At 42.8% G+C, this 26,077-nt stretch overlaps 2 protein-coding genes across 2 annotated transcripts in view; both read right to left on the bottom strand.

Moving 5' to 3' along the window:
* xpo4 (exportin 4) overlaps positions 1 to 26,077 on the bottom strand; it is a 98,599-nt gene that overhangs the window by 15,609 nt on the left and 56,913 nt on the right. The window contains 4 exon segments of the mRNA XM_083777460.1: positions 6,628 to 6,805; positions 8,003 to 8,148; positions 19,320 to 19,462; positions 21,719 to 21,895. Coding sequence (XP_083633586.1) covers positions 6,628 to 6,805; positions 8,003 to 8,148; positions 19,320 to 19,462; positions 21,719 to 21,895 — 644 coding nt within the window.
* LOC310866373 (zona pellucida-like domain-containing protein 1) lies at positions 10,925 to 15,094 on the bottom strand (the record flags this gene model as incomplete). The annotated part of the gene is made up of 2 exons (XM_083775981.1): positions 10,925 to 10,935; positions 14,044 to 15,094. 2 exons carry the CDS (start codon positions 15,092 to 15,094, stop codon positions 10,925 to 10,927), a joined length of 1,062 nt encoding a protein of 353 aa, XP_083632107.1.

Raw genomic sequence — 26,077 nt, 5'->3', positions numbered from 1 at the left:
GCGACGCGCGCTATTTGGGGAAACCCGACGCCTTGTCTGTTCGGTCCCTCTGCTGTCACCGGGGGGGCACTGCTGTCAGTGTCAGCCATGCACTGTGTGTGTGCGCGCACACATGCACGCACACACACACACACACACACACACACACACACACACACACAGGACCCCATAATGGATGATCTAGAATGCACAGAGGCGCACGATGACCTTCAACAGACACAATATCACCCGTCTGCCTGTGGCTTGCCGATTGTCATCACGGCGATTATCTGCTACATGCGAAACACACGCACTCCCACTTAACCCATTCTGACCGGGCACCCATTTTGGTGTCGGCATCATGTTATGCTTTAGCTATTGAAAAATAGCAGATCTACAAGCTCATATCGCGCCACCGAGTGGCGCGATACGAGCTTGTAGGTCTGCTATTTTTGAAAAAATCGAAGAACGACTGACATTTTTAGAATCTGATCTCAGGTCAGAATGGGTTCGTCAGACCAGTGTGTGTCCGGCGGAAACCTCGTATGAATCTGATCTCAGGTCAGAATGGGTTAAACGCCTTTGGTCTCAGCAGAGGGTATACATGCTTTCAGAATTGTCATCGAGAAGTGATTCATGGGGGAATAATGCTGAGTGTGTCTGTCTGACCAGGCATGCAGACACAAAGTATTTATGCTGACTCCCCGCGATGGAAACGGTTTTCTTACACGGGGGCAGTCCACTTGAGTCCCCCCCCCCCCCCCCCCCCCCCCGAGTGTCATGTTGTTATCGACATGTGTGCACGACAGTGGTAGAAACGCTGCACAAACATGACTCTGCTGGTCACGGGTTCACTCACAAGGCATCGCCGATGCAACGCCGTTGTAGTCGTACAAGTATAACAGCTGGTTTAACCAATTTAGATGTTTCTATATCAGTGGTTATCAAACTATTTCATGTCAAGGACCCCAGAAACTATATGTTAGTTAGTTTATTTATCTCAGTCATTTACAATACAGTTGAACATTCAGAATGAGGGTTACAGAATTACAGTTTGACTGAAAAGGTTTGGGCTGAAGCCGAAGCTTATTATTATGCCCACCTTATTAATGATTCAAATAATAAAAGGGAAAAAAAGAAGAGAAAAAAAAACGAAAACAAGAACAGTAGCAATGGGAAAAACTGATTCTCTATAGTGCTGTGCTTCTTATATATCAATGATAAACAGAAAATACATATTTGGCTTATATGCCTTATACAAGTTACGCCCACATACATTTAGCTTTTTAAAATCGTGCTTATATATTATATATTTTATTGTTTACTTTTACTGCATATGTGTTTGTATATTTGTGTTTGAAGTGGTTACTTCAAATAATTTATATTATTTATATATTATTTTTATTTATATAATTTTGTAATATCTACTGCCTATGCATACTGTATATAATTAAAGTGATTTTATATATTTGTCAATTATCATAGCTTTATATGATCTTTTAAATGTTCTTATGGAGTTACATTATTTTAGTTCTGTATTGAGTTCGTTCCACAGATTCACCCCAATGGCAGATAGACATCTCTCTTTTGTGTTAGTCCTTGAGATTTATTTTTCTTCACAAAGTTACTGAAAAAATTACAGAATTTTGGTTAATTCGTGAAAAGTTAAACTATTTTTGGGGGGATGTTTTTAGAAAATGTTTTTAAATAATAATAATAATTTAAAAAAAAACTTTATGAAACTAAACTTTCCCACTGTTTGGGAAAACAAACAGTGGGTCGGGACCCATTTGTGGGTCACGGTGGTAGGTTGTTCTGGGTCACCTTAGTTTTTGTTTCCTACATTTATTTGGCTTTTGAGGGGCGCTACCCCCTCCAGAAAAAAAGATTTGATTGGCTGAGTGAGCACGGAATGTGATGTATGATCACATCACAAAGGTGTGATTTTTTATTATTATTAGTTGAAAACATTTTCAAGAAACATTCCCAAAAGGTCATGAATTAAAAACAAATTTGATTTCTTTTCAGCAATTTCATTGAGAAATAAAATAAAAATCTAAGACATACCATAGTCTATTATAATTAAGCAATTAGAACAATTGAAGTGGTGAAAATAAAATAGCCGATCTACAAGCTCACAACACGGCGCGAAGAGCTTGTAGATTGGCTATTTTCACTAGTTTGGTCCCGAGTGAATATCTCATATCTGTTTTTGGGCCATGGGCTAAGACGTTTGTGAACCACCGATATTCTAGTGGACAATGGACATGTTGGGGGGGGGGGGGGGGGGGTCATTCCTCGAGTCTCACCCCAGCTCGTGTCAATCAGATTACAGCCACCGTTGTTGCATCCGCCACCTGGTCTTCCGCTAATTAAATGACATGCTGGGGAGTGGCAGCGACCGGACCCCCCCCCCTGACCCACCAAGGGCTTGGGCTGGCGCCCGCCAGGGTTAACCCATTCTGACCTGAGATCAGATTCATACGAGGTTTCCGCCGGACACACACTGGTCTGATGAACCCATTCTGACCTGAGATCAGATTCTAAAAATGTCAGTCGCTCTTCTATTTTTCAAAAATAGCAGACCTACAAGCTCGTATCGCGCCACTCGGTGGCGCGATATGAGCTTGTAGATCTGCTATTTTTAAATAGCTAAAGCATAACATGATGCTGACACCAAAATGGGTACCCGTTCAGAATGGGTTAAAAGAGCCCTGTGTGCGTGTGTGTGTGTGCATGTGTGCGCGTGTCCGAGCACACGTGCGTGCGTGGTTATACAAAAGAAAATGTGTCATCTCAAAATGTGTGTGCAGCGCACTGTATGCGTTTGTGTTTAAATGTAATTAATTTCTTCCAATGTGTGCTGTGATTTTGCTCACGGACATGTGCTGCTGCAGGTCAGTGCACATTATGTGCGCAGTATAGAATGAACATGAAGGTAGTGGTACGTATGTGTGTGTGTGTGTGTGTGTGTGTGTGTGGGTTTGGGGGGGGGTTAAGGCATGGTTGGGGATCTGCCAGGACATTCTCCCCCCCCCCCCCCCCCCCCCCCCCCAATGGGACTGGCACCACCGCACCCCGGGAGGTTCCAGGAGGCATTAGGGACAAAGGGTGCGTGTAAGCTTGTAATCGTCGCACAAATGAAGACAACATGTGCACGAATAAAAAAAGGCACAGATGGAGAGCGTGTGAATGTGTGTGTGCATGTGAGGCACATGTCCCACAGTCACGCGCCCGATGGCATGGCTCCCAGGGGCCACGCAATGACGTGCCGTGCAGTGCCATGCCATACCATACCAAACTCCACAATGACACTTTCATTGTCTTCCACCGTTTTACTAGTCAGTTTTACATTTGGCGTGTGCAAGTGTGAACTTGAAGAGACCTGACCCTTCTGTGGCCTTACAGGACGTACGCCCGGGCTAGGATGGGCGCAGGAACCTGTTCGTGGCGGGTGGCCCCTCTGTGGTTTTTATTAGGGGTGCTGCTGGTAAGTGAGAAATACCGGCATTGTCCCGTGCGCTTAATCACACGGAATGTCAATTGTCCTGGCGACGCACGCCTCTTGCTTGCACGTCGGTCACGTCCACGGCGGTCCTTGACCCCTGAGGTAACTTCTAAACGTATTTCAGAGAGAATGTTATCAAGGTTATCGGGCCAATTTGTGCCAAAGCACTTCCATTTATAGTTTTTATATATCTCTTTGAGAAAGAGAGACAAGGGAGAGTTAAAGGACAACTTTAGTTTTTTTCAACCAAGGTTCATGTTTTAGGTGGTCATTAGAGAAAGTAAAAGATGAGTCTTAATTTATTTTTCATTTGCTGCTTTCTTTTGTTTTAGGGATTTTAGCTCTTTTTGACAGGGGGGCGGGGGCATTCGAGCATGGGGCTAAATATGTACTTTTTTTACATAATTTTACGGTGAATTCTTTTTTCATGGTTTACTATAGTCCTAATAAACGGAAATTAGGAAATTACATCTGGCAACAGCAGATCACAGGATCTACTGAATGTGAAGGTAGCCTACTGGGGGAAGGCTTATACTGTGTGTATAGGCTCAATATGTCAGTTTGTCACATTCAATAGATCCTGTGATCTTTTGTGGTCTGATGTAATTTCTTGGGGTTTATTAGGACTATAGTAAATAACAAAATAATAAATCGCCATAATATTTTGTAAAACAATACATATTTAGCCCCATGCTCGAATGCCCCCGCCCCCCTGTCAAAAACTGCAAAAATCCCCAAAACGAAAGAAAGCAGCAAATGAAAGAAAATTAACACTCACCTTTTAGTTTCTCTAATAACAACCTAAAACATGAACCTTGGTTGAAAAAAAACTAAAGTTGTCCTTTAAGCTGGATTTGGACTTAGTTGCGTGCCGATGTTATGCATTAAAATAGGCGATATTCTATTTTTGGCGCACAAAGCATATCCAAATAAACCCTACAGATAATATATAGATCGTATATTATAGTTGGAGGACTGGGTCCATGAAGGGCTCTATATTTCCCCCCCCCCCTCTCCTTTTGTCCATCTATAACAAATCTGTTCGCACAACTTCGCAGACAAATAGCTCTACGAGTTGTACACGCTCACGATGCGTTGCAAAGCATTGTGAGCTTATTATAAAGCGGCTATTTTCTCTTGTGCTTATTTTCTTCTTACTTCTTTATTTCTGCAGAATATTTGCACATTCGAATAGAGATGCTACGGTTCATAGCAGTTATGTATGCCTAACACTGGTGGAAGGAAGCCAGGGACAGTCAGTCACGACTGAATTACGCGAAAAGCTCTTTTGGTAACGATTTTGTTGGTTTAATTGAAAACTGTCTGGAATCATTGTGTTCTTGCCAAACGTGGCTGCTAGAGCTTATACACACGTATCGGCAGCCACAGAATGAAAACGTACAGCATTTTGCTGTTGACTGGTCCCCACCTACTTAAAAACAGGCAACTCTTGAAGAGACCACTCTGTGACAACCTGACGATATAACTGAAGACACATGCAACGGCCAGAACAACTCCCACTATCACAATGCTCTGCACACAGAGCCTGAAAGCACCAAACCCAAAAAAAACAATAAATTGTCCTACACCCAGACTCACTCCTCGTGTAATTGTTCCCGTGCCAAACAGGCCCAAATTTGGACATTTTTTATAAACTCCCTTTTAACAAAGTAGACGCGGGGCGGCGCCCCCCGGTTATGTCATTCCCCCAGCCCACATCAGACGGCGTCCATTCAAGTCCATTAAAACTGGAGCAGAGAATGGAAAAGCCATTATCTTTGTGGGTTAAAAGAAAAACAAACCGTCCCCCCACAATGTGAAATAAACCAATCAATTCCAAATCACAGAATTAGAGAGATATATATCGGTTTAGCAGATACATTTGGCTATTATTTGACTTTTTCAATGTCATAACATTGTTACAGTAATTGGCCAGACTAGAGACTAGGACTCTCTCCTAAATCAAAGCATGCCATCCGTCCGTCGCCCAGTCGAGCTCCACACACACCATCGTAAGACACATGCGAGCCTAACATGAAACCAACGGGTCCCTTGGGTTTCATATTACGCTCTCAAGAGTAAAGTTATTGTTAAAACATCTGCATTACTTAATCTACAAGAAGTCTACACAATTAGAGGATGTAAGAAGGATTGTTATTTTTTTATTTTTTTTATTTTTTATCCCACGATTTTGTAACCCATTTTTCACCCCTGTGTCAATCATCTAATGTGATCCTGGGCTCTACACACCCTCCGCCAACCTGGGGAGAGCAACAGACTTGAACTCATGCTTCCTTCATGCTTGAGTGTCCAAGTTGCTCCTTTACACCTGACAGGGGGGAGTTTCCCTGGTTGGACGTAGCGCGTGGAAGGAACACGTTATTCCAACCAGTTCCTTTCCCCTCCATCAGGCGCCCCGGCTGGCCAGGGGGAGGCAGTTTAGAGACCAGGATTACTGCATGTTTTTGTGAGGGTATCTACCCTAGGGGACACGGGGAGAACATGCAAACTCCACACAGAAAGGCCCTTTCGCCAACCCCGCCTTCGGGTATGGGCACTGATGACGCAGAGGAGGAAACACGCCGCCAGCACCCACAGTGCCCCGAGCGGGAATCGAACCCAGGACCTTCTAGCTGTGAGGCGACAGCACTACCAACTGTGCCACCGTGCCCCCAAAGGAGGATTGTTATTTTGATCAACATTTTGCAATGTTATCTCTCCGATGGTATACCAACATCAATACAGCATGGAATCGAGGACAAAACGACAACAAAATATTCTATCTCTAGTCTTGAGGTCTGAGAGGGTCTAGATCTAATTCAATGGTCGTCCGTGGCTCAAATGCCAATTGAATAGTGGGCCTTTACATGAAAATGGTTAAAACCCATTTTGGGCGGGAACCCCTTTTGGTGTTCGCATTATGTTATGCCTTAGCTATTGAAAAATAGCAGATGTACAAGCTCATAGCGCGCCACCGAGTGGCGTGCTACGAGCTTGTAGGTCTAACCCTAACGACTGACATAGAAACATAGCTTTTCCAGAAAACTATCATTTTCAAACAGAGGTTTTTAGAATCTGATCTCAGGTCAAAATGGGTTAAAAACCACTGGACTAGAATGAACGAGCCCGTCTCCTCTCACCTGATGACCGAGTCGGTGCGGTTGCAGCCGGGGATGGACGAGGCCTTCTCCCCCGGCGATCCCAGGATCTGCAGGGTGATGTTGATGTCCACCTCCGTGGAATGCTTGATGGAGAACTCCATCACCTCGGCTGGTATGAGGGGGGTCTCGCCCTGGGGGTCGTCCGCCAACAGATACCCTGAAAGACACAGAGAAGCACCTTTCAAACTAAAGGCGCTAGAGAGTGCCAGCAGAAATGGCACATTTTACCCTTCCATTCCCCCCCTAAACCGGGAGGCATAATCTTCCGTTCTTACCTCACGCTGGTCACGCTAAAGTCCCTCTAGAAGCGTTTATATTCCAAACGAGAAGCATGAAGTCAGAAATGAAGACAGAACATTGTCCTTTTCATCAAAACCATGGAGAGCTCCCTATATTAGGAGCTACGAGGCATTATTTTGGAGCCGTAATACAAGGAAGTGAACGGCAGCGAGAAACACAAGGAGTACGGTGCAAAACATTTAAATAACTGGATGAAAGTCTGCTCTGGTCATTATACGTGAAGATACTGCAGTGGGAAAAGTCATCACACTTCATCATCATCAAGAGGTTCCAACTGCCAGGCCCGTCCCCACAACAAATTCCTCTCACAAACACACCACAACAGATCAGCCCCCCGGCCTAAATATACAATAGCTCCAGTTGGTGCTCCACATAACTGCTCCTATGTGCAGTCAGTGGGAGGTCTCACTCCATGTTAGCCGGAGGTAATTGAACGGAACGTTTACAGAGATTGGCTGCTAACATAAATAAACAGATGTAAAAATAAAAGTGATACGGAAATATGATTCCTGCGGACTCTTTTGATGCAATTACAGATGTTCTAACTGCCAGATGGGTGAGTGACCTGCAAACCACCTCATGAAACCAAATAAGGAGTTAAATTATCATTAGACATCTGCATTACTTAAGTTAATTGCCTGTTATACCCTAATTTTGGTAACAACATCAATACAGCATGGAATTGTGGACACAATACTATCCGACGACAACAAACTATTCTACGTTTTGGGTCTGAAGAGGCTAAATCTCATCAAATAGTGGTCCCTTACTCAACTGCAGAATAAATACTGGGCCTTGAGGTGAAAAGGGTTGAAAACCTGCTCTAGTCGAGTGTGTAGGTAGAAGTCCAGTGTACCTGAGACCAATAGAAGCCAGTGGATGTCTTCATAAAGGTCTAATGTGTGGAAGAAGTCCAGTGTACCTGAGACCAATAGAAGCCAGTGGATGTCTTCATAAAGGTCTAATGTGTGGAAGAAGTCCAGTGTACCTGAGACCAATAGAAGCCAGTGGATGTCTTCATAAAGGTCTAATGTGTGGAAGAAGTCCAGTGTACCTGAGACCAATAGAAGCCAGTGGATGTCTTCATAAAGGTCGTCCAGGACCTTGCGGTCCACTGAGGCGAGGTCCGAGGAGGCCATGAGATGCTGCTGAGTCCTCTGGAGCTGTCCGTGGAGCCGGTTCACCCTGTCCTCCAGCAAACTGCACAGGACAACAACACACAACACGTTTAGGCCATTTTGACATTGACTTCAACTAGAAATGCATTCTGTCTGCGGTGCCAACTTGTGCCTTGTACTGCTACTAACTAATGTCTATTACAACTGCTGTTCTAAATCCTTTAGACCTGTTATTGACCATATATTAACCTTGAAATGCACCATTGCTACGTCACCATCAACAGCCAATATAAAGGGGCCACCATTGTTACCCCGACATACATACATACATACATGCATACATACATACAGATTGGGAGGCACTTCGAAGGGACACACACAGATACCATAGGAGACTTAAATTAATAGACTTTTTCAAAAACACACAGACAGACTGACATACACCTTTTGTCCTGCCCTCCACCTGGGAGCCTAAACTCTCCCAGGTGGACGGCAGGATACGAGACCTCATACAGCTAGATAACCATACACTTAATCAGTACCACCCATCACCAGACAGACCTGACAACCTGACCACAGACGAACGGAACAGCATCACAACAATGCGGAACAACACACAAAACCCGCTGATAAAGGCTCAAAAATAGTAATTTTAGATCATTTCCAATACACATATGAAGCCAACAGACAACTATCCAACACAAGATACTACACTCACATAGCAGCCAGCATACCGCCACAGACTCAGATCAAACTCAGACAAATCATTAGAACACTTTATCACCAAAACTACATCACCTCCAAACAACGCGATTTCCTCTATGGCCAGGGTTGGGAAGTAACGGATTACATGTAATCCGTTACTGTAATCAGAGTAAAAAAAAAAACGTAACTGTAACGTCTTAGAGTACATTTTAAAATGTGTAATCTGGATTACAGTAACGGGGGTGTTGTAACGGGGGTTACATGAGGATTACATTCTCCCCTTCCCCTCATTTACAAACAAGTTATAAATTATTATAACACCAAACGGAATGGATTGGAGTTGAGCGCAGCGCGCACCTCACAGTGGAGGCTGCTGCTGCGTCAATTTGCGAGAGAAATAAGCAACTATAAAAGGCCACACGAGCACTTCAAAGCTATATATATCGTCCATTAAACAATGTGCATATTTATATATGTTGGCTATTTGAAAATAGACGATCTACAAGCTCACAACCGTTCTACCATTATTTACAAGCAACTTCAGAAAGATAAGCCCAATGTGGCTTATAATAATCAGACCAGGCAACACTGCAGAGATACTAGATAGGAGAGCATTTATGATATATTGGATTGGGGATAAATAATGGGTAGCGCAGTCTTCTCTTTTAGGTGAAATACAATGAGGCTTTTTATTTAAAGAGTAGCCTACGGGGGATATAAATATAATTGTATAGGGCTGAGTTCTTTGTAGACTATATAAATGAGTCTTTACTGTCTAGTCAATGTTTTAAACTCATGCCATGTCTATCTAAATGAGTGTCAGCCAGGAATGTCAAAAATAGTTTTTATTTGCCACTTTGACCACACATGGATGGAGTTGTTGGTTGTCAAAGTTGTTGGTTGTCAAAGTTGTTGGTTGTCAAAGTTGTTGGTTGTTGTCAATCAAACAATCAAAATGGTTCTGTAGGTCAAGATGCATTTTTCTTATGATCTGTTATAAGTTGACACAATGACTCTACAGTAATGTAAGTGTTCAGAGGTCAAATTCTTAACAATTAAATTACCTTAACCATATTTCAGTTAATTTCATAGGCTCAACATTCTTGTCTATCAATGGTAAAACTTGTATTATCTAATTAAATTGAGTTTTACTTAAAAGTAATCCAAAAGTAACTTGCAGTTACTTTTTAAATGGAGTAATCAGTAACTGTAGGGGATTCCTTTTTAAAAGTAACCCTCCCAACCCTGTCTATGGCCCCGATAACCCCAGACCTAGGATATTCTATCTACTACCCAAAATCCACAAGGATCCACAGACTTGGACTATTCCCTTCGAGGTGCCTCCCGGCAGACCCATAGTGTCAGACTGCAGCAGTGAGTCCTACCACAATACATAGACCACTTCCTCAACCCCCTCTCCACCATACACGCCAGCTATTTAAGAGACACATATGATTTCTTGGAAAAGATCAAGCCCATAGCCGTGCCACCACACATACATACATACATTTTCACCATAGACATTGACAGGCTTTACACTAACATACATACAGCCACTGGTTTACAGGCAGTTAGAAATCTTTTCCAGACACACCCGGACAACACTAGACCAGACAATGCCATTTTACAACTCTTAGAACTCAGTCTCAATTGTAATGACTTCACATTTAATAACAAACACTATTTACAGATAGAGGGCACGGCTATGGGCAAGAAATTTGCACCCGCTTATGCTAACATATACATGAGTGAGTGTGAGAGAGAGGCCTTGGCAAAGTGTCCACTACAACCGACAATGTATTTCAGATTTTTAGATGACATCATAGGGCTCTGGCCACACACCTTACAACAGTTTGATACATTTCTACAGATTTTGAACACACACCATGCTTCCATAACCATCAAACACATAATTCATCCAATAGAGATCAACTTCCTGGACACCACGGTATTTTTTCATACAATAATAGATCATACACATAAACGATTACTGACAAAAATATATTTTAAGGACACAGACACACACGCACTACTCCATAAACACAGCTACCACCCAAAGCACACCTTTGCAGGAATCATTAAATCACAAATCATTCGGTTTTTCAGGATTTCATCCAATAGGGAACATTTCAATCAGGCCACACACACACTCTTCACAGTCCTCCTAAGGAGAGGTTACAGCAAAAGATTTTTGCGTACCATCAGGAGCAATGCCCTGGCCTCTCTCTCCCCCACCCAGCCACTCTCCACAAACACTCTGCCTCCCACCCCTAACCCTCTCACCCCCAATTCTAACCCTAACCTCAACCCTAGCTTTCCTCCCCAGCCACCTGAGAGCATGCACCCGGATCAGAGGCCTCTCTCTAGCGCAGGGACAGGGGCGGACCTGGACGGGGCCCCCACATTACCCTCTCCTCTAGGTCTTCCATCCTCCAACTCTTCTTCTCCCACCATCCAGGCCATCGGCTCCTCTACCATTACAACACTACTCCCATTCATAACCACATTTTCACATACACTCCAACCACTACACCACAAGTTTAAACAGAATTTCACCACCACACAACAATCCTACCCCCCATTACAAACACATCAGGTCATTTCTGCACTCGGAAGGAATAGGAACCTGGGAGAAAAAAAAAATCAAAGTTTTCCACTTTACCTCCCAAGCCCCCACATCCACATACACTCCATTTCAAACCCCGCAAATTCATCAACAACCCCCATAGTCACACTTCCTCCCCCATCACGGATCCCCTGTCTCTGACCACCCCCAATATAGTCAGAAAGAATCAACAAGGCCTGCTGGAATTGACTGTAGGCCTACCCCATGGGAAGAACGGATGGAGGATGCAGAGGTGTGATTTCAGAAAGAAATAGGCGGTGAAAAATAAGTTAATGTGGCATATAGCCCCATTTCTAAAAGAGCAAAAATAGTGGATCTACAAGCGTTATATTGGTGGTCAAAAGGTTGATGTGTGTGATGCGAACTTAGATACACAAAAAACATGAGCGAACAACCCCAATTAAGAAATACACTCCTTTCCTAATTATTTTTTATTTATTTTATTTGTGTATTCAAAACAATGCACTTTGTTTGAACAATTACACTTTTTACACACACACACACACACACACACACACACACACACACACACACACACACACACACACACACACACACACACACACACACACACACACACACACACACACACACAGCCTCATTGATTGATTGATTGATTGATTGATTGAACATTGTATCAACAGTTTGTATATATATTGAATTTTTATTTCATTTAGAGGACAGCCCCTTGAGATGCATCATCTCGTTTTAGGGCACAACACAATGAATACAGTACATAGACAAAACAATACATTAAACATGTCGACACAGAACAATACACTTACAACAACAAAACATAGATGCTCTCCAAACCACTCAAACACTACATCAAGACCAGAAGCAACTGCACTGAAACACCTAACAAAATATTAATAATAGTGATAATAATGAAAATAATAAAAAATAAAGATAAAGCTAAAAAGAATAATCAAGCATTAAAATACACACCTCTCTCCAAAAATCAAAAACAAGTACAAATGGGTTTCAGGTATACAAGCAAAGAAGCCTTGAAAATGTTAAATGATGTAATTGATCTCAAAGAAACAGACAAGTTGTTCCAACCTGATGAAGCTTTAAACTGAAAAGCACGTCTCCCAATTTCATTAGATGTTGTGGGTACAGAAAAATAAAGTTGTTGACTGAGTATGTCTAAGGGGGTATACTATAGTACCGTATGTATACAGTATAGCAAAGACTAACTTTTCTTACAGGGGCTAGTTTAGAATTGCAGACGGTTTTGAAGGAGTCTAGGGATTCACATGTCTTAATGGCTGTTGGTAGGGCGTTCCACATTTTAGTGGCATAGGAGCGAAATGAGTTTAACCCCTTGTTTGAGCCGAATCTGGGTTGAACGTGGTTGATGGTACTCCCTGACCATGGACTTCGTTGACATTAATTTGTTGACAGTAAGGATGCATTTTGACAAGTACATGGGTATCTTAGTAGCGGATCTTGAAGATCAGGCCCATTGCAAGTTGCTGTACTCTGTTGTCAACCCTAAAGCCATTCCAAATGAGCGGGGGTAAGGTGGGTTCTGGGAGTTAGGCCAAGTTATTTAGCCTGGCCAGTTTGATTTGGGATGTCTGGAGCCTTGTTTTAAGGTACTGCCTGTGGCAGGAACACAGCTGAAGTAGAAAAGATGCATGATTCAATAAATTAAACAGTAACTTTGGAAGGTACATTGACTTCCCTTTCAAAACATTCCACAAACTTTCACATATTTAAACTCTGTTTATGAACCTTTTTTTATATTTTCCTTCCAACTACCTTTCTAAGTACAAGCTTATGAAGGGCATACACACACACACACACACACACACACACACACACACACACACACACACACACACACACACACACACACACACACACACACACACACACACACACACACACACACACACACACACACACACACACACACACACACACACACACACACACACACACAATAGAATAGACTTTATTTGCCATTTGCACAAATGCATATGAAACCTTGGAGCTCAGCTACCAGGGTCAGCATTTAAAAAGAGACAGAATACACAGACAAAACATGAAAATATACATCCTACATATATCCTACCATACTCTTTGAAAAGCAAATATAATTAATAGGTTTTCATAGTCAAATGTATGTATTTAGTCTGGAAATAATAGTGCAATTCAGACCAACATCTATCTAAACATCTCAATCACATCCCTTCCTCATCTAAAATGTAAATTGTCCTACACGGTTTAGCCAATGACGGAAGACCAACAACGATCTGCCCCAACAAACCACAGTGAGACAAGCCCTGTTCTCCACCAGAAACGTTAGACAAGCTGGCGGATTATATGGTACACCTCAAAAGACACTAGAAAATAAAACGCGGCCTGGGCCGTGGCTCAGCGGTAACAGGCACCTTGGCCGGTAGTCCGAGTCTGGCCACGGGTTCGATGGCCTCCCGATCCCGACGGCCTTTACTGCATGTCACTCCCCCATCTCCCTCCCCCATTTCCTGTCAGCCTACTGTCTGTCCCTCTATAAAAATATATAAAATAAAGGCGAAAGCTGCAAAAAAAACATTTAAAAAACGAAAGGAAAGAAAACGCACACGCAGGCTAAAACACCTACAACAGCACCAAGACCAGCAGACGAATTCTGACCTGATGTCTGGCCTTTCATGACATTTTCTTGGGTGACGATCTCCCGGGAGGTGATGGTGTGGAGTTGGGAGAAGTCGGCTGGCTCATCGTCCGTGCTTCTCCTTCTCCTGCTGTTGCAGTTCATGAAGTTGCTGCAGGTGGAGACCTCGCACAGGCGCGTGATGCAGTGCAGGTAGTAGGTGGAGACGGTCTCGTTCTCCTGCTCCATGAAGCGGAAAGCCGGGAAGGAGAAGCGGGCGCTCTGGCTGACGCCATTCTGGATCATGGTGGTGAGCTGGTCAACGTCGCAGGGTACAAACAGGTTGAAGTTGCTGGAGTTGGAGTTGGTAGGAAGTGGAGAGATTGAGGCGTAGCACTGGTCCAGAAGTACGTTGTACTGGGTTGTCAAGTTGGTGGCTTTCACCTCTACGTAGACCATGGTCCTCAGCTCGATTCCATTCTGTGGCATCACCAGGGGCGTTGTGTAGGTACTATCGCTGAACAGCTGCATGCGCAGGGTGCTGATGAAGCTGCCATTGTTGTCCTTCAATGCAATAGAGGAGGCTGACACATCAACCTGGGTGTTGTTGATCAGGTACTCTAAGGGGTAGGTGCAGGAATAATAGTACTTCATCTCAGCATTGTAGGTGATTGTCCCTGTGGTGGGATCGGAGGCTCGCACAACGCCACTGACGTTGACTGTCTGGATGTTGGAGAAGTCTGAGAACACTCCTGTGCCGGCAGCGCTGGTGGTCCTGAAGACACTTCCACAGGCATGGGTCTTGTTCAAGGGGAAGTTGAAACGCACCACGGGTGGAGATGCAGACAAATCCAGGGTTCCCTTGCAGTCTGGGTCCGACTTATGGTTCACGATCATCAGCGTTTCGTTGTAGCCGGTGTAGACGATAGGGCAGGCTTGGATTGCCAGATTGATGGAGTCGGTGCCACATGTCACTGCGATGTCAGTGTATTCTGGACGCCTCGCTTCTCCTATTGTATTACAGTCACTCAGCGTCAGCTGACTACTTCTGCCTATGATGGTGGCGACGATTAGAAGAACGTGAAAATTCATCTTGGCTCTATGACGGTGTTCCGCGACCTGCGTCTGGAATCTCTGGATACCTTGTTTATATTAGGTCTGATGGCGATGGTGTGTGATAGGTGTTCAGATGTCTCTTTCACTGCCATTGGCTCAAAACAAGGTCAAATCACCTACTGTATAGCAATATGTTAATTGCATTGTCAAAGCAAGGTCAAAGCACCTACTGTATAGCAATATGTTAATTGCATTGTATTGTATTGTATTGTATGTATTGTATGTATTGTATTATGCCTTTTGTAATTACTGCAGCATTGAAAATGAAGGCTTGCCCTAATGCCCTCAATATATTTCTGGGAAAATAAATAAAAGGTTGAATGAAAGGCTGGCAGATTGTTGCCACATATAGGGAAACAACCTGAAATCCGAGCTCGTAGATCAGCTAATTTCACAGAATATAATGTTTGCCTTTAGGGACGCTACATCTCTTCTCTTTGTGTTCATACAGAATGCAAAACACAGAATGCAAAGCATTTCACAGAATATAATGTTTGCCTTCGGGACGTTACATCTCTTCTCTTTGTGTTCAGAATGAGAAACATAGCCTCTATGTCTATGACAACTGCTGTCATAGAGGCAATTTTCATTCCTTTGACACTCCAATCAAAACAGATTGTTATCTTCCTTTCTATTGGTTATGTACATTTCCCATTCGCACTGACACAGTTGATCATTGGGTAAATGATTGCATGTAAAATAAAATATCATGTACAATGAGCATTTGTACAAATAATAATAATGCCAGCATGATGGGTGATTGGAGTGAGGAACCTCCCTTCAATCGAAGATGAATTGATGTTCACACTGTCAATTCCATCCCACGTGCAAATTGCAAAAACAAAAAACATGCACAGATTTTATGTAAAAATGGATCAAGAAGGATGGTGTCAGTATAGTCTGGGCCGTGCAAGAGGCGTCTGAGTACATGGTGGTGGGGCAGAAGGGGATTATATATATGTGTACTAGTCTGTAATGGATATTTTAGAATACCAAATAGACTGCCAACTATACTGTACTGTATGTATTTATTTGTCAATCTCATTCAATGCGAGGCAGACACTTCTGCAGCTGTCAATCTAACAATCTCACTATCGCTCAGTCAGCGAATGTGTATTTGGTGTAACTATTTGTGTGTCGTGTGTTATCTTTAGAATATATCCTTACATGGACATTTAGTATAGCATCTCTGTTAACAGTGGACTATAAGAAACGGACACTGGGAGATGATCAATGAACTAAACTCAACTAAACTATCTGAGAATAGGGTTGGGGAGGCTTGCGGAATAGGCACGGAGGCTTGATCTGTATGTGTTTCTTCTGCCTGATTCTTCATAATAAATTCAATACGTCGCCACTGAATGGACATTAATATTTTCCATCATAACTCTCAAAGAGTACACGTTGGTGATGTCACTGATCACATGACCGTAAAGTTCTAGAACATCCACACAACAACTCTAAGGTACAGTATATTAATAATGACATATACCGTAATTTCCGGACCATGAAGCACACCTGAATATGAGCCGCACCAGCTAAATTTAGGGGAAAAAACGAATGTGTACATACACAAGCCGCACTGGACTATAAGCCGCAGGTGGACGTGGAGATAGATTTAGAAGGTCCCCTATAGGGGTCGTTAGATGTAAAGATAGATAGATAGATAGATAGATAGATAGATAGATAGATAGATAGATAGATAGATAGATAGATAGATAGATAGATAGATAGATAGATAGATAGATAGATAGATAGATAGATAGATAGATAGATAGATAGATAGATAGATAGATAGATAGATAGATAATTTGTCTCGGTCATGGTTTATCCAACATTATTACATACAAGGAAAAGGGGTAAGGAAAGGAAAGGTACAATGTTTACCCAGGGTAACTGGACTAAGCTCAAGAACTTGTTTACAGCCAGGCCCTGCTCATAGAACATTTCATGGTAGGGGGTTCAATGCCTTGTCCAAGGGCACTTCAGCAGTGGTAATTGTAACGTGCCGGTCCGGGGATACGAACTAGCGACCTTTCCGATATCAAGACCGCTCCGCAAACCGTTCGGCCACCGCTGCCTCATGCCCTAATGCCCTAATGCCCTCAATATATTTCTGGGAAAATAAATAAAAGGTTGAATGAAAGCCTGGCAGATTGTTGCCACATATAGGGCAACAACCTGAAATCCGAGCTCGTAGATCAGCTAATAGGGTTGACATGATACGATTGACCTAAAAGGAAAGGGGCTGAACCCGAAGCTTATTATGCCCACCTTTTTGAAGTTTCAGTAATCTCATATAAGGAAACAAAGACTAAATAAAGAAATCCGTTTTCAACATTGCTGCATTTCTAGTGAAAAGAATTAAACAAAATCATGTAGAAAGAAAAAATTTAAATAATCAATCAAATCTGATCAAAAAAGCTGGTCAAAAAGCACTACTTCTACCACTTAGTGATAATGATAATTGTAACAATGATGATGATGTTACTAATAATAATAATTATTCACTTTTTTTCTTTTATAAACAACATACATAGCCTACATACATACATACATACATAAAAGCCACCCTTTTAAATACATACATACATACATATATTTTTACATATTCTGTTCATTTATCTGTAAAATAAATAAATGGTATCCAGGCCTTACTGTTAACTTTTACTCTTTTATGGTTTGAGGTTGTTTTATTAATGTTCATTTTTATATCCATTTTACCATTGGGTTTTAGAGGATAGTTTCGGACCATGGTTTAGGTATGCGGTCTAGTCTAACTTGGACTCAGGGGGGTGGACGCCTCTGCCTTGCATAGTCCCCAGTGAATAGGCAGTTCACTGGTAACCCTATTTTGGAATTATTTTTAAATATATGAAGGTATTGTGGGCTGGGCTTTTTACAAAAAAGCCCCCCTTTTAAATAAATACACACATACAGTACATACATACATGCCTACATACATTCATTTCAGAAGTTGAAGCAGTTTTTAAGGACCCACTTTTAGGCCAGTGCAACAGAGCATGCTTTTTTTAAACCCTACCCATTTTAACCAAATACATACATTACATACACATACATACATACATAGTAGTGGCGGATATCGCCAGGTACCTGGCGATGCGATTACACATCGTTTCCGAGGGTCACGATTCGATTAATCCCGATTAATCCTGATTAATTGGGCTATGTTACGATTCGATTAATCCCGATTAATCATGATTAATCACTCACTGTTAATCACTCAGTCACTGTGTGACTAATAAACAAAGTGCTTTCTAATGATTATGAATATATATATTGTTTCACAGTGCACGTTTTTAACTAAAATCTTTGCTTCTGGGGGGGGGTCCATAGAAGAAAATACTTTCAGATGGGTGTCCGTAAAAAAACATACATTATATAATCAATGTTTGACATTTGTGCATCGATGAATTATCGCCCATGATGGCATCGCGATTAATTGACTAATCGATTTTTTCCCCACCACTAAATTACATAGGGAAGCATTTTTGATGATACGACAAAATATATGGACAGTTGTACAGGTAGGCTACTCACAATTACCATGTTTTGGGGGCTGCTTGAAAAGTACCTGGTGCAGATCATTTTCGCAGAGCACATGCAGCAGCTACTTGACCCTCTGTGTGTGTGTGTGTGTGTGTGTGTGTGTGTGCGCGCACGCGTGTGTGTTGGGAGAGAGAGAGAGAGAGGGGGAGACGCGCTGCGCTCTGATCATGTTCAAGACGGATATCTCGTGTTGTCATTATAGTGTATTAAAAGTAAAGACGGTTGTATCCACACTCAAAATGCACACCTTCCCGGTCGGCCAACCCGGTAGCAACGCTCACCAACCCCTGATGAACTTAACCATTATTTCACTGATATAGTCTATGCAACGTCGCCCCGGAGGATCTACAGTATTTATGAATTGCAGCCTGGTTAAAAGCACTCGGAGAAATTAATTAATTAGAACCAATTAACCAAATGTTTCGGATGTTCGCTCGGAAATTCCTGCAAATGTTCGAGTCCTAAAAACAGGGCTAGGGTACAGCCTTAACATACATACATACATAGTGAGTAGTGGTATACAGTGGTCAGTGTGTGTGTGTGTGTGTGTGTGTGCGTGTGTGTGCACGTACGTGGTGAGCAGTGGTATGCAGTGGTCAGTGTGTGTGTGTGTGTGTGTGTGCACACGTACGTGGTGAGCAGTGGTATGCAGTGGTCAGCGGCCACGCGCCCCAACGAGCCGATGCTGGCCAGCTGGTCAGAGAACAGCTCCCGGTCGTCCTCCTGAAGCTCGTTGATCTCCTCCTCGTCGTGGGACGACACGCCGTTCGCTGACTGGACAGACACGCACACACACACGCACAGGGATAACGGGACGTTACGCACACACGCACGCACAGGGATAACGGGACGTTACGCACACACGCACGCACAGGGATAACGGGACGTTACGCACACACGCACGCACAGGGATAACGGGACGTTACGCACACACGCACGCACAGGGATAACGGGATGTTACGCACACACGCACGCACAGGGATAACGGGACGTTACGCACACACGCACGCACAGGGATAACGGGACGTTACGCACACACGCCATTTTGGAAAGAACTCGGACGGCTGGGCTCAATTCCCTAATTCCTTCACCAATGATACTAATGATTAAGGGCCAAAGGCTCTGCGGCTGCGCTCAGTGGAGTGGGCGGGGTCTATGGGCTGGAAACCAGGCTATACCAAGGCCATATGAAAGCAATGTCGCTGCTAATATACGTATATATATCAGGGGGGCAGTCAGACAGATATTTTGTGAAGCCTGAAACTCCTGAAAGTTCATATAATGGCCTGTTGTGGCGCTGTCACTGGACCCAAAAAAACCCATAGCCCCATAGAAGTCCATGTATTTGGGCCCAACTTCACCTAGACTGCATTACCTTAATAAACATGGTCATGAATACTTTCTGCTTCCAGTCACTAGTTTAAAGTCTCATTTCTAATGTCATAATATTCTTTTTGGAAAATTATGGTCCCATTTATAAAATAAATGACCATAAAGTCACGTATGTTCTGAGGGGCGTGGCTACCGTTACAGTCTATGATCGGGAGTCCCCACCCACTCGAGTCAAAATAAAAACCAACGGAGAAGAAGGGGGTAAGTCCCGCCTCATTGTCTGGGCAGCCAATGGCCAGCTGGGCCCAAACGGAGCCAGCCAATGGCCAGCTGGGCCCAAACGGATCTAGAAAGATGGCGACTTACAGTGCAGGAATAACAGGCTTCATTTTACGTCCATGTTAGACCCGGGGAACGCTTTGTCCATATTTTTTACAGTCTATGATATATATGTTGACGCCCAGCTGTCAACACATTGCGTTCCTGAGAGTCCTCGTTGACGTAAGCTCAGCTGACTCGACTCATACTAACCACGAAACGTTAAATATAAATTAAAAAAAATTAAAAGAACGTAATTATGTTATTTTAATTTTTTTTCAGTTTATGTTGTGCGACGGGCAGCTGCAGCCACCCTGCCTACCCAGAAATGTAGTCTCTGGGTTGTTTGACTCGTTTCTAAGGCGTTCCAAGCAGCACAGCCAGGTGTTCTGAGCCTTTGATTAGACAGCGGTCTGTTATGGACCTCACCTGATCGGTCTTTACACAGAAATAACACACCGCTGAATTCAGCCATTGACCAAGCAGGATCAAGCATTCAACCAAGACATGTAATACAATCTAATTACTGTCAGTTCATCACAAACCTAGACATTAAAGCCCAAACCACACTGGTAGAGACTCCTTGGGACAAAACCGTTTAAGGGTTCAACCACACCAATGCAACTCATTGAGTTGCATTGGTGTGGTTGACCTTAAAAACTGTCCCTTTGGTGTGGTTTGGGCTTAAGATCACAAAGAGTGTGTGTGTGTGTGTGTGTCAAAGTTATTATCGTTTAAGCATTTTTGATTCATTTCATTTTCAATGTCAATGTTTTAGTGTTTGTCTCTTATTGTATTTCATCTGTGGTCTGGGACAAGAATCAAAATAGAAAAATAAATGTTGTAATAAAAGAAACTCAATAAAACATAGCATTTAACCACATTCCACATGGCATAACTATTTTGGATGTCAATATAAGTTTCAAAACAATTCAGAACATAAAAGAAGAAATGACTCTCAGTGGGGATTTCTGTAGTCGCGTTTTCAGTCCGTCCCATTGGCCGTGGGGCTTAGTCTCCCATTCGCTTAGAGGCCAGCCAATCATGACAATCACGCCACTACATCGCTACTAGACCACGTGACTAGACTAGAAAGTCCAATCATTGATCAGCTCTGCAAGCTGGTCAAAAGTAAAATGGCAGAAAGCTTTAAAGGTTTTTATACAGTTAAAACTGGCACAGCAAAAACAAAATTCCAAGAAGGATTTCACATCCACAATGATTTTAGTTACAAGTACATAGTTCTATAAACACACCAAAATTTGTGTGTGTGTGTGTGTGTGTGCGTGTGTGCGTGCGTGCGTGCGTGCGTGCGTGTGTGCGTGCGTGCGTGCGTGCGTGCGCGCGTGCGTGTGTGCGTGTGTGCGTGTGTGCTCTCACCAAGTTGCGCGTGCCGTCGGGGGCAGCCAGGTGACACTGGATGTAGGAGTTGAACACCTGGACGGCCGGCTGGACGAAGCATCCTCGAGGGAAGTGCTCGTTGTCCTGGACGAGCGTCAGCCACGACTCCAGCAGCTTGTCGTAGGCCTCCATGTACACCATGTCGTCTTTGTCCAACTGGGAGGACGGAGGGACGGAGAAGACAGACATTTAACTCCGTGGATTTCAACCAGTGGTCCTTGAGGGGGTTCCAGGTGGTCCGGTCCCCCCCAGATAAATGATGGGAGAGTTGGTAACCAAATAGAACCTTATAGATGTTCAACTCTTGATAGCGTAAAATAAACACCAAATGCCGTTTGGTTTCATTTTATGCTCTCAGTCAGAGAGTTACATTATTGTTAAACATCTGCATTACTTCATTTACAAGAAGTCTACACAATGTGGAAGAATTGTTATTTTGATCAACGTCCTCCTGTTGGGACCCGACGGTAATTCTGTGTTATGTGGGAACAGCGGTCGGGTCGGACTGGTGCTCCAACATGCGCTGCTCCCGTGCTTGCGATAGGGATGGGTCCGATTAATCGATTAATCGATTATCGTTGATAGGACCCGAAATCGATTATGAAAATTAATAATCGATAATCGTTTTTTTCCGGGTTTTTTTCTGCTTTTTTTTTAAATGAAAATCTGTTGGAAAGGCAATATTGTCATCCAAACAGGACAGGGTTATAGACCTACCAAAGTGTGCCTGGGATGCGTCTGTGTAGCTGCATGACTGAGTGGAAATTGATTCCAATCAAGATACAGGTTTGGAGGATTTAGCAGGTGTTGGGAATTTACCTAATCAGGCCTAGGCTGGGGTTGCCATGGTGATCAATTGGATCAACAGTGGTCCAGGGACCACCAGTGGTCCTCATTTAAAAGATGGAGTTAGTAACCAAATGAACCCTTATTAACTCTCAAGAGTTACAATTATTGTTAATCAACTACATCAGGGGTTCCCAAACTTTTTTGACTTAGGTACCCCTTGGGGGGAAGATTTTTTTTATTTGTAGGGTTCATAAAAAATAAAATAAAAATGAAAAAAATAATAATAAAAAAGCCCCCCCCCCCCCCCCCAAAAAAAAAACGATTAATCGATTAATCGATTAATATTGAATTATACAGGCCCAGGCCGTAGCGTAACGGTCTGGGCACCGGACTGGTAATCCAGTCGCAGTGTGCCGCGGGTTCGACTCCCGGACCCGACACGGCCTTTACTGCATGTCATCCCCCCATCTCTCTCCCGTTTCCTGTCAGCCTACTGTCTGTCCCTTCAAAAATCAATAAAAGGCGTAAGCCGCAAAAAAAATATCTTAAAAAAAAATATATATATATTGAATTATACAAATCGATTTTCATTTTGGACACATTTACACATCCCTAGCTTGCGATTATGGTTAGGTTAGGGTTTGAGGTAGGTTATGGTTAGGTTAGGGTTTGAGGTAGGTTGTCGGTCTAATGACTGTAGGACCAATAATAGTGTCGGGAACTAAAGCCCGTTACCCTCTCCTAATGGTATGGTACCACATGAATACAGCATGTTTACGAATACGTTGAATACGAAATCGTATTGAACGACAACAAAATATTCGTACGTTTTGGGTCTGAGAGGCTGCATCTCAACAAAATGATGGTCCGTGGCTCAAATGCCAAATAAATAAATGGGCCTTGATATGAGAAGGGTTGAAAAACCACCGATTTAACTCTTTAAGACCTCAGGCCAATCTACAAATGCTTTCTAAACCAGTAGTTCTTCCACATTTTTACTTGGAAGTACTTGAGTACAATTTTGAGGCACTTTTACTTATTTAAAAATGTCAATAGTTTTTACTTCTACTCCACTACATCTCAGAGACAAATATACTGTACTTTTACTCCACTACAACTATCACTAATTTTGATTATTACAAAACACACTTGTATGTGTACCACTTCAGCACTATTAAAACTTTGGCTATTTGAAAATAGCCGTTCTACAACCTCACAACGCGAGCTTGTAAGATCTACTATTTTCAAAAGAATATTATATTTAGAATGATTACAATACTTATTTTTTTCCCACCACTGGAAAAAGATGATGTAAGCTCGGAAGGGGAGGAAAATACAAAGCTTTCATTTTAGTCTCAACTTGATTGTCTCTGTGGGAGGAAACTATAATAATAAATGTCATGCAGAAAGGCTCCAGGATTGATCTATTGCTGTGAGTCCACAGTGCTAACCCCCATTAAAGGACAACTTTAGTTTTTTTCAACCAAGGTTAATGTTTTAGGATGTTATTAGAGAAAGTAAAAGATGAGTCTTAATTTTCTTTTCATTTGCTGCTTTCTTTTGTTTTAGGGATTTTAGCTCTTTTTGACAGGGGGCCGGGGGCATTCGAGCATGGGGCTAAATATGTACTTTTTTACATAATTTTACGGTGATTTCTTTTTTTCATGGTTTACTATAGTCCTAATAAACGCCAGGAAATTACATCTGGCAACAGCAGATCACAGGATCTACTGAATGTGAAGGTAGCCTACTGGGGGAAGGCTTATACCAGGGGTACTCAACTGGCGGACCGCGGTCCGCGACCGGACCGCGGACCACCTCTTTGCGGACCACCCCAAAAAAAAAAAAAAGTAAGTTAATTTTAAGTTAATAATATAAATAACATCAGATGGTACATTTCTCATGTGAAATTGCTGCAAAGGCCCCCAAAATGTCCCCCAAGGGCCCCCAAAATTCTGGCGCGCGCTATGCGCGCGCACAGTGTGGCCTGCCAGGGCGTATAACTCCCGGCCTGATTTGGAGTTCCACTCCGGGCCTGCACTCTGCACCCCATTATTGGTTGGTTGGAAGGGGATCTTATTTGTATAAGCTTGGCTTGACCATACTAAACGGGCATAGAGCCCCGCTCTCCGATGGACGCCGCGCATGGGACCGGACCTCGGTCTTATTCAAAAAAATATTTGTGGACCTTCATCATTTCTAGTTGAGGACCCCTGGCTTATACTGTGTGTATAGGCTCAATATGTCAGTTTGTCACATTCAATAGATCCTGTGATCTTTTGTGGTCTGATGTAATTTCTTGGGCTTTATTAGGACTATAGTAAATAATAAAAAAATTAATCGGCATAATATTTTGTAAAAAAACACATATTTAGCCCCATGCTCGAATGCCCCCGCCCCCCTGTCAAAAACTGCTAAAATCCCAAAAACGAAAGAAAGCAGCAAATGAAAGAAAATGAACACTCACCTTTTAGTTTCTCTAATAACAACCTAAAACATGAACCTTGGTTGAAAAAAACTAAAGTTGTCCTTTAACCACTTAACCCATTTAGACCTACAAAATGTCTGCTAAATCCTCTCAGTTTTCTGAAAATGTGTTTCCATATCAGTGGTGCTCAAACTATTTAATGTCAAGGACCCCAAAAATGATATGGAATTGGCCGTCATCGGTCAATGCACAATTCTATGTAAAACGCTTTTGATAATACTGGTCACGCCATCGGTGTTAGCCGAGGAGCCAGAACACCCAACATTTGAGAGGACCTGTGATGTCATGACATACTTTTTATTTGTGTTTTTTGACTTTTTTCTATTCATTTGGTCATTAAGGTCCACAGAATGAGAGGTCTGCTCTGCCGGAAACATTGCGAAAAAAGGTTATGGTCATTTTGGTATACCACACCATAGACAACCTACATAACTTTTCCAAATTTCATCATTCTTTAAGTAGCATGTGACATGTCAAACTAGGGGGGTTTCATGATTCTGAATCCATTCCAAGCCTTAGTTTTGCACGAAAAACACTACCGGTACTTGGTCAGCACATTTGGGCAAGTGGCTATGGCCGAATTTAGGCCAAGGAGTGTTTTTCGTGCAAAACCAACAACAAAGGTTTGCCTTATATTGGTTGTCTATGGTGTGGTATACAAAAATGGCCATAGCTTTTTTCCCACAATGTTTTCTGAGCAGACCTCTCATTCTGCAGACCTTAATGACTAAGTGAATGGAAAAAACACAAATATATTCCTTGAGCGTTTGGGCCTGTGGCTCCCCATCTATGTAGGAATGGGTAAATTATTCACCCATTCATACACCGATGGCGGAGGAAACCATGCAAGGCACCAACCTGCACATCGGTGACAATTAGGGGTTCACAGTCTTGCTCAAGGACACTTTGACACTAACTCCGGGGAGCGCGAGATGGAACTGGGACCCTCACAGAACCTCACGTTTTTCCCCCCATCGGCCAGTCAATCTAAGCTAAAAAGGGGTGTGGCCCAAAATAAATTGCAATAGTGATCGTTCAAGGTTTAGGGTCATCCAAATAAC

The sequence above is a fragment of the Protomyctophum parallelum genome (assembly GCF_964188405.1).
Source record: "Protomyctophum parallelum genome assembly, chromosome: 11".
Lineage (NCBI taxonomy): Eukaryota > Metazoa > Chordata > Actinopteri > Myctophiformes > Myctophidae > Protomyctophum > Protomyctophum parallelum.
This window is presented reverse-complemented; position numbering and strand designations above follow the sequence as displayed.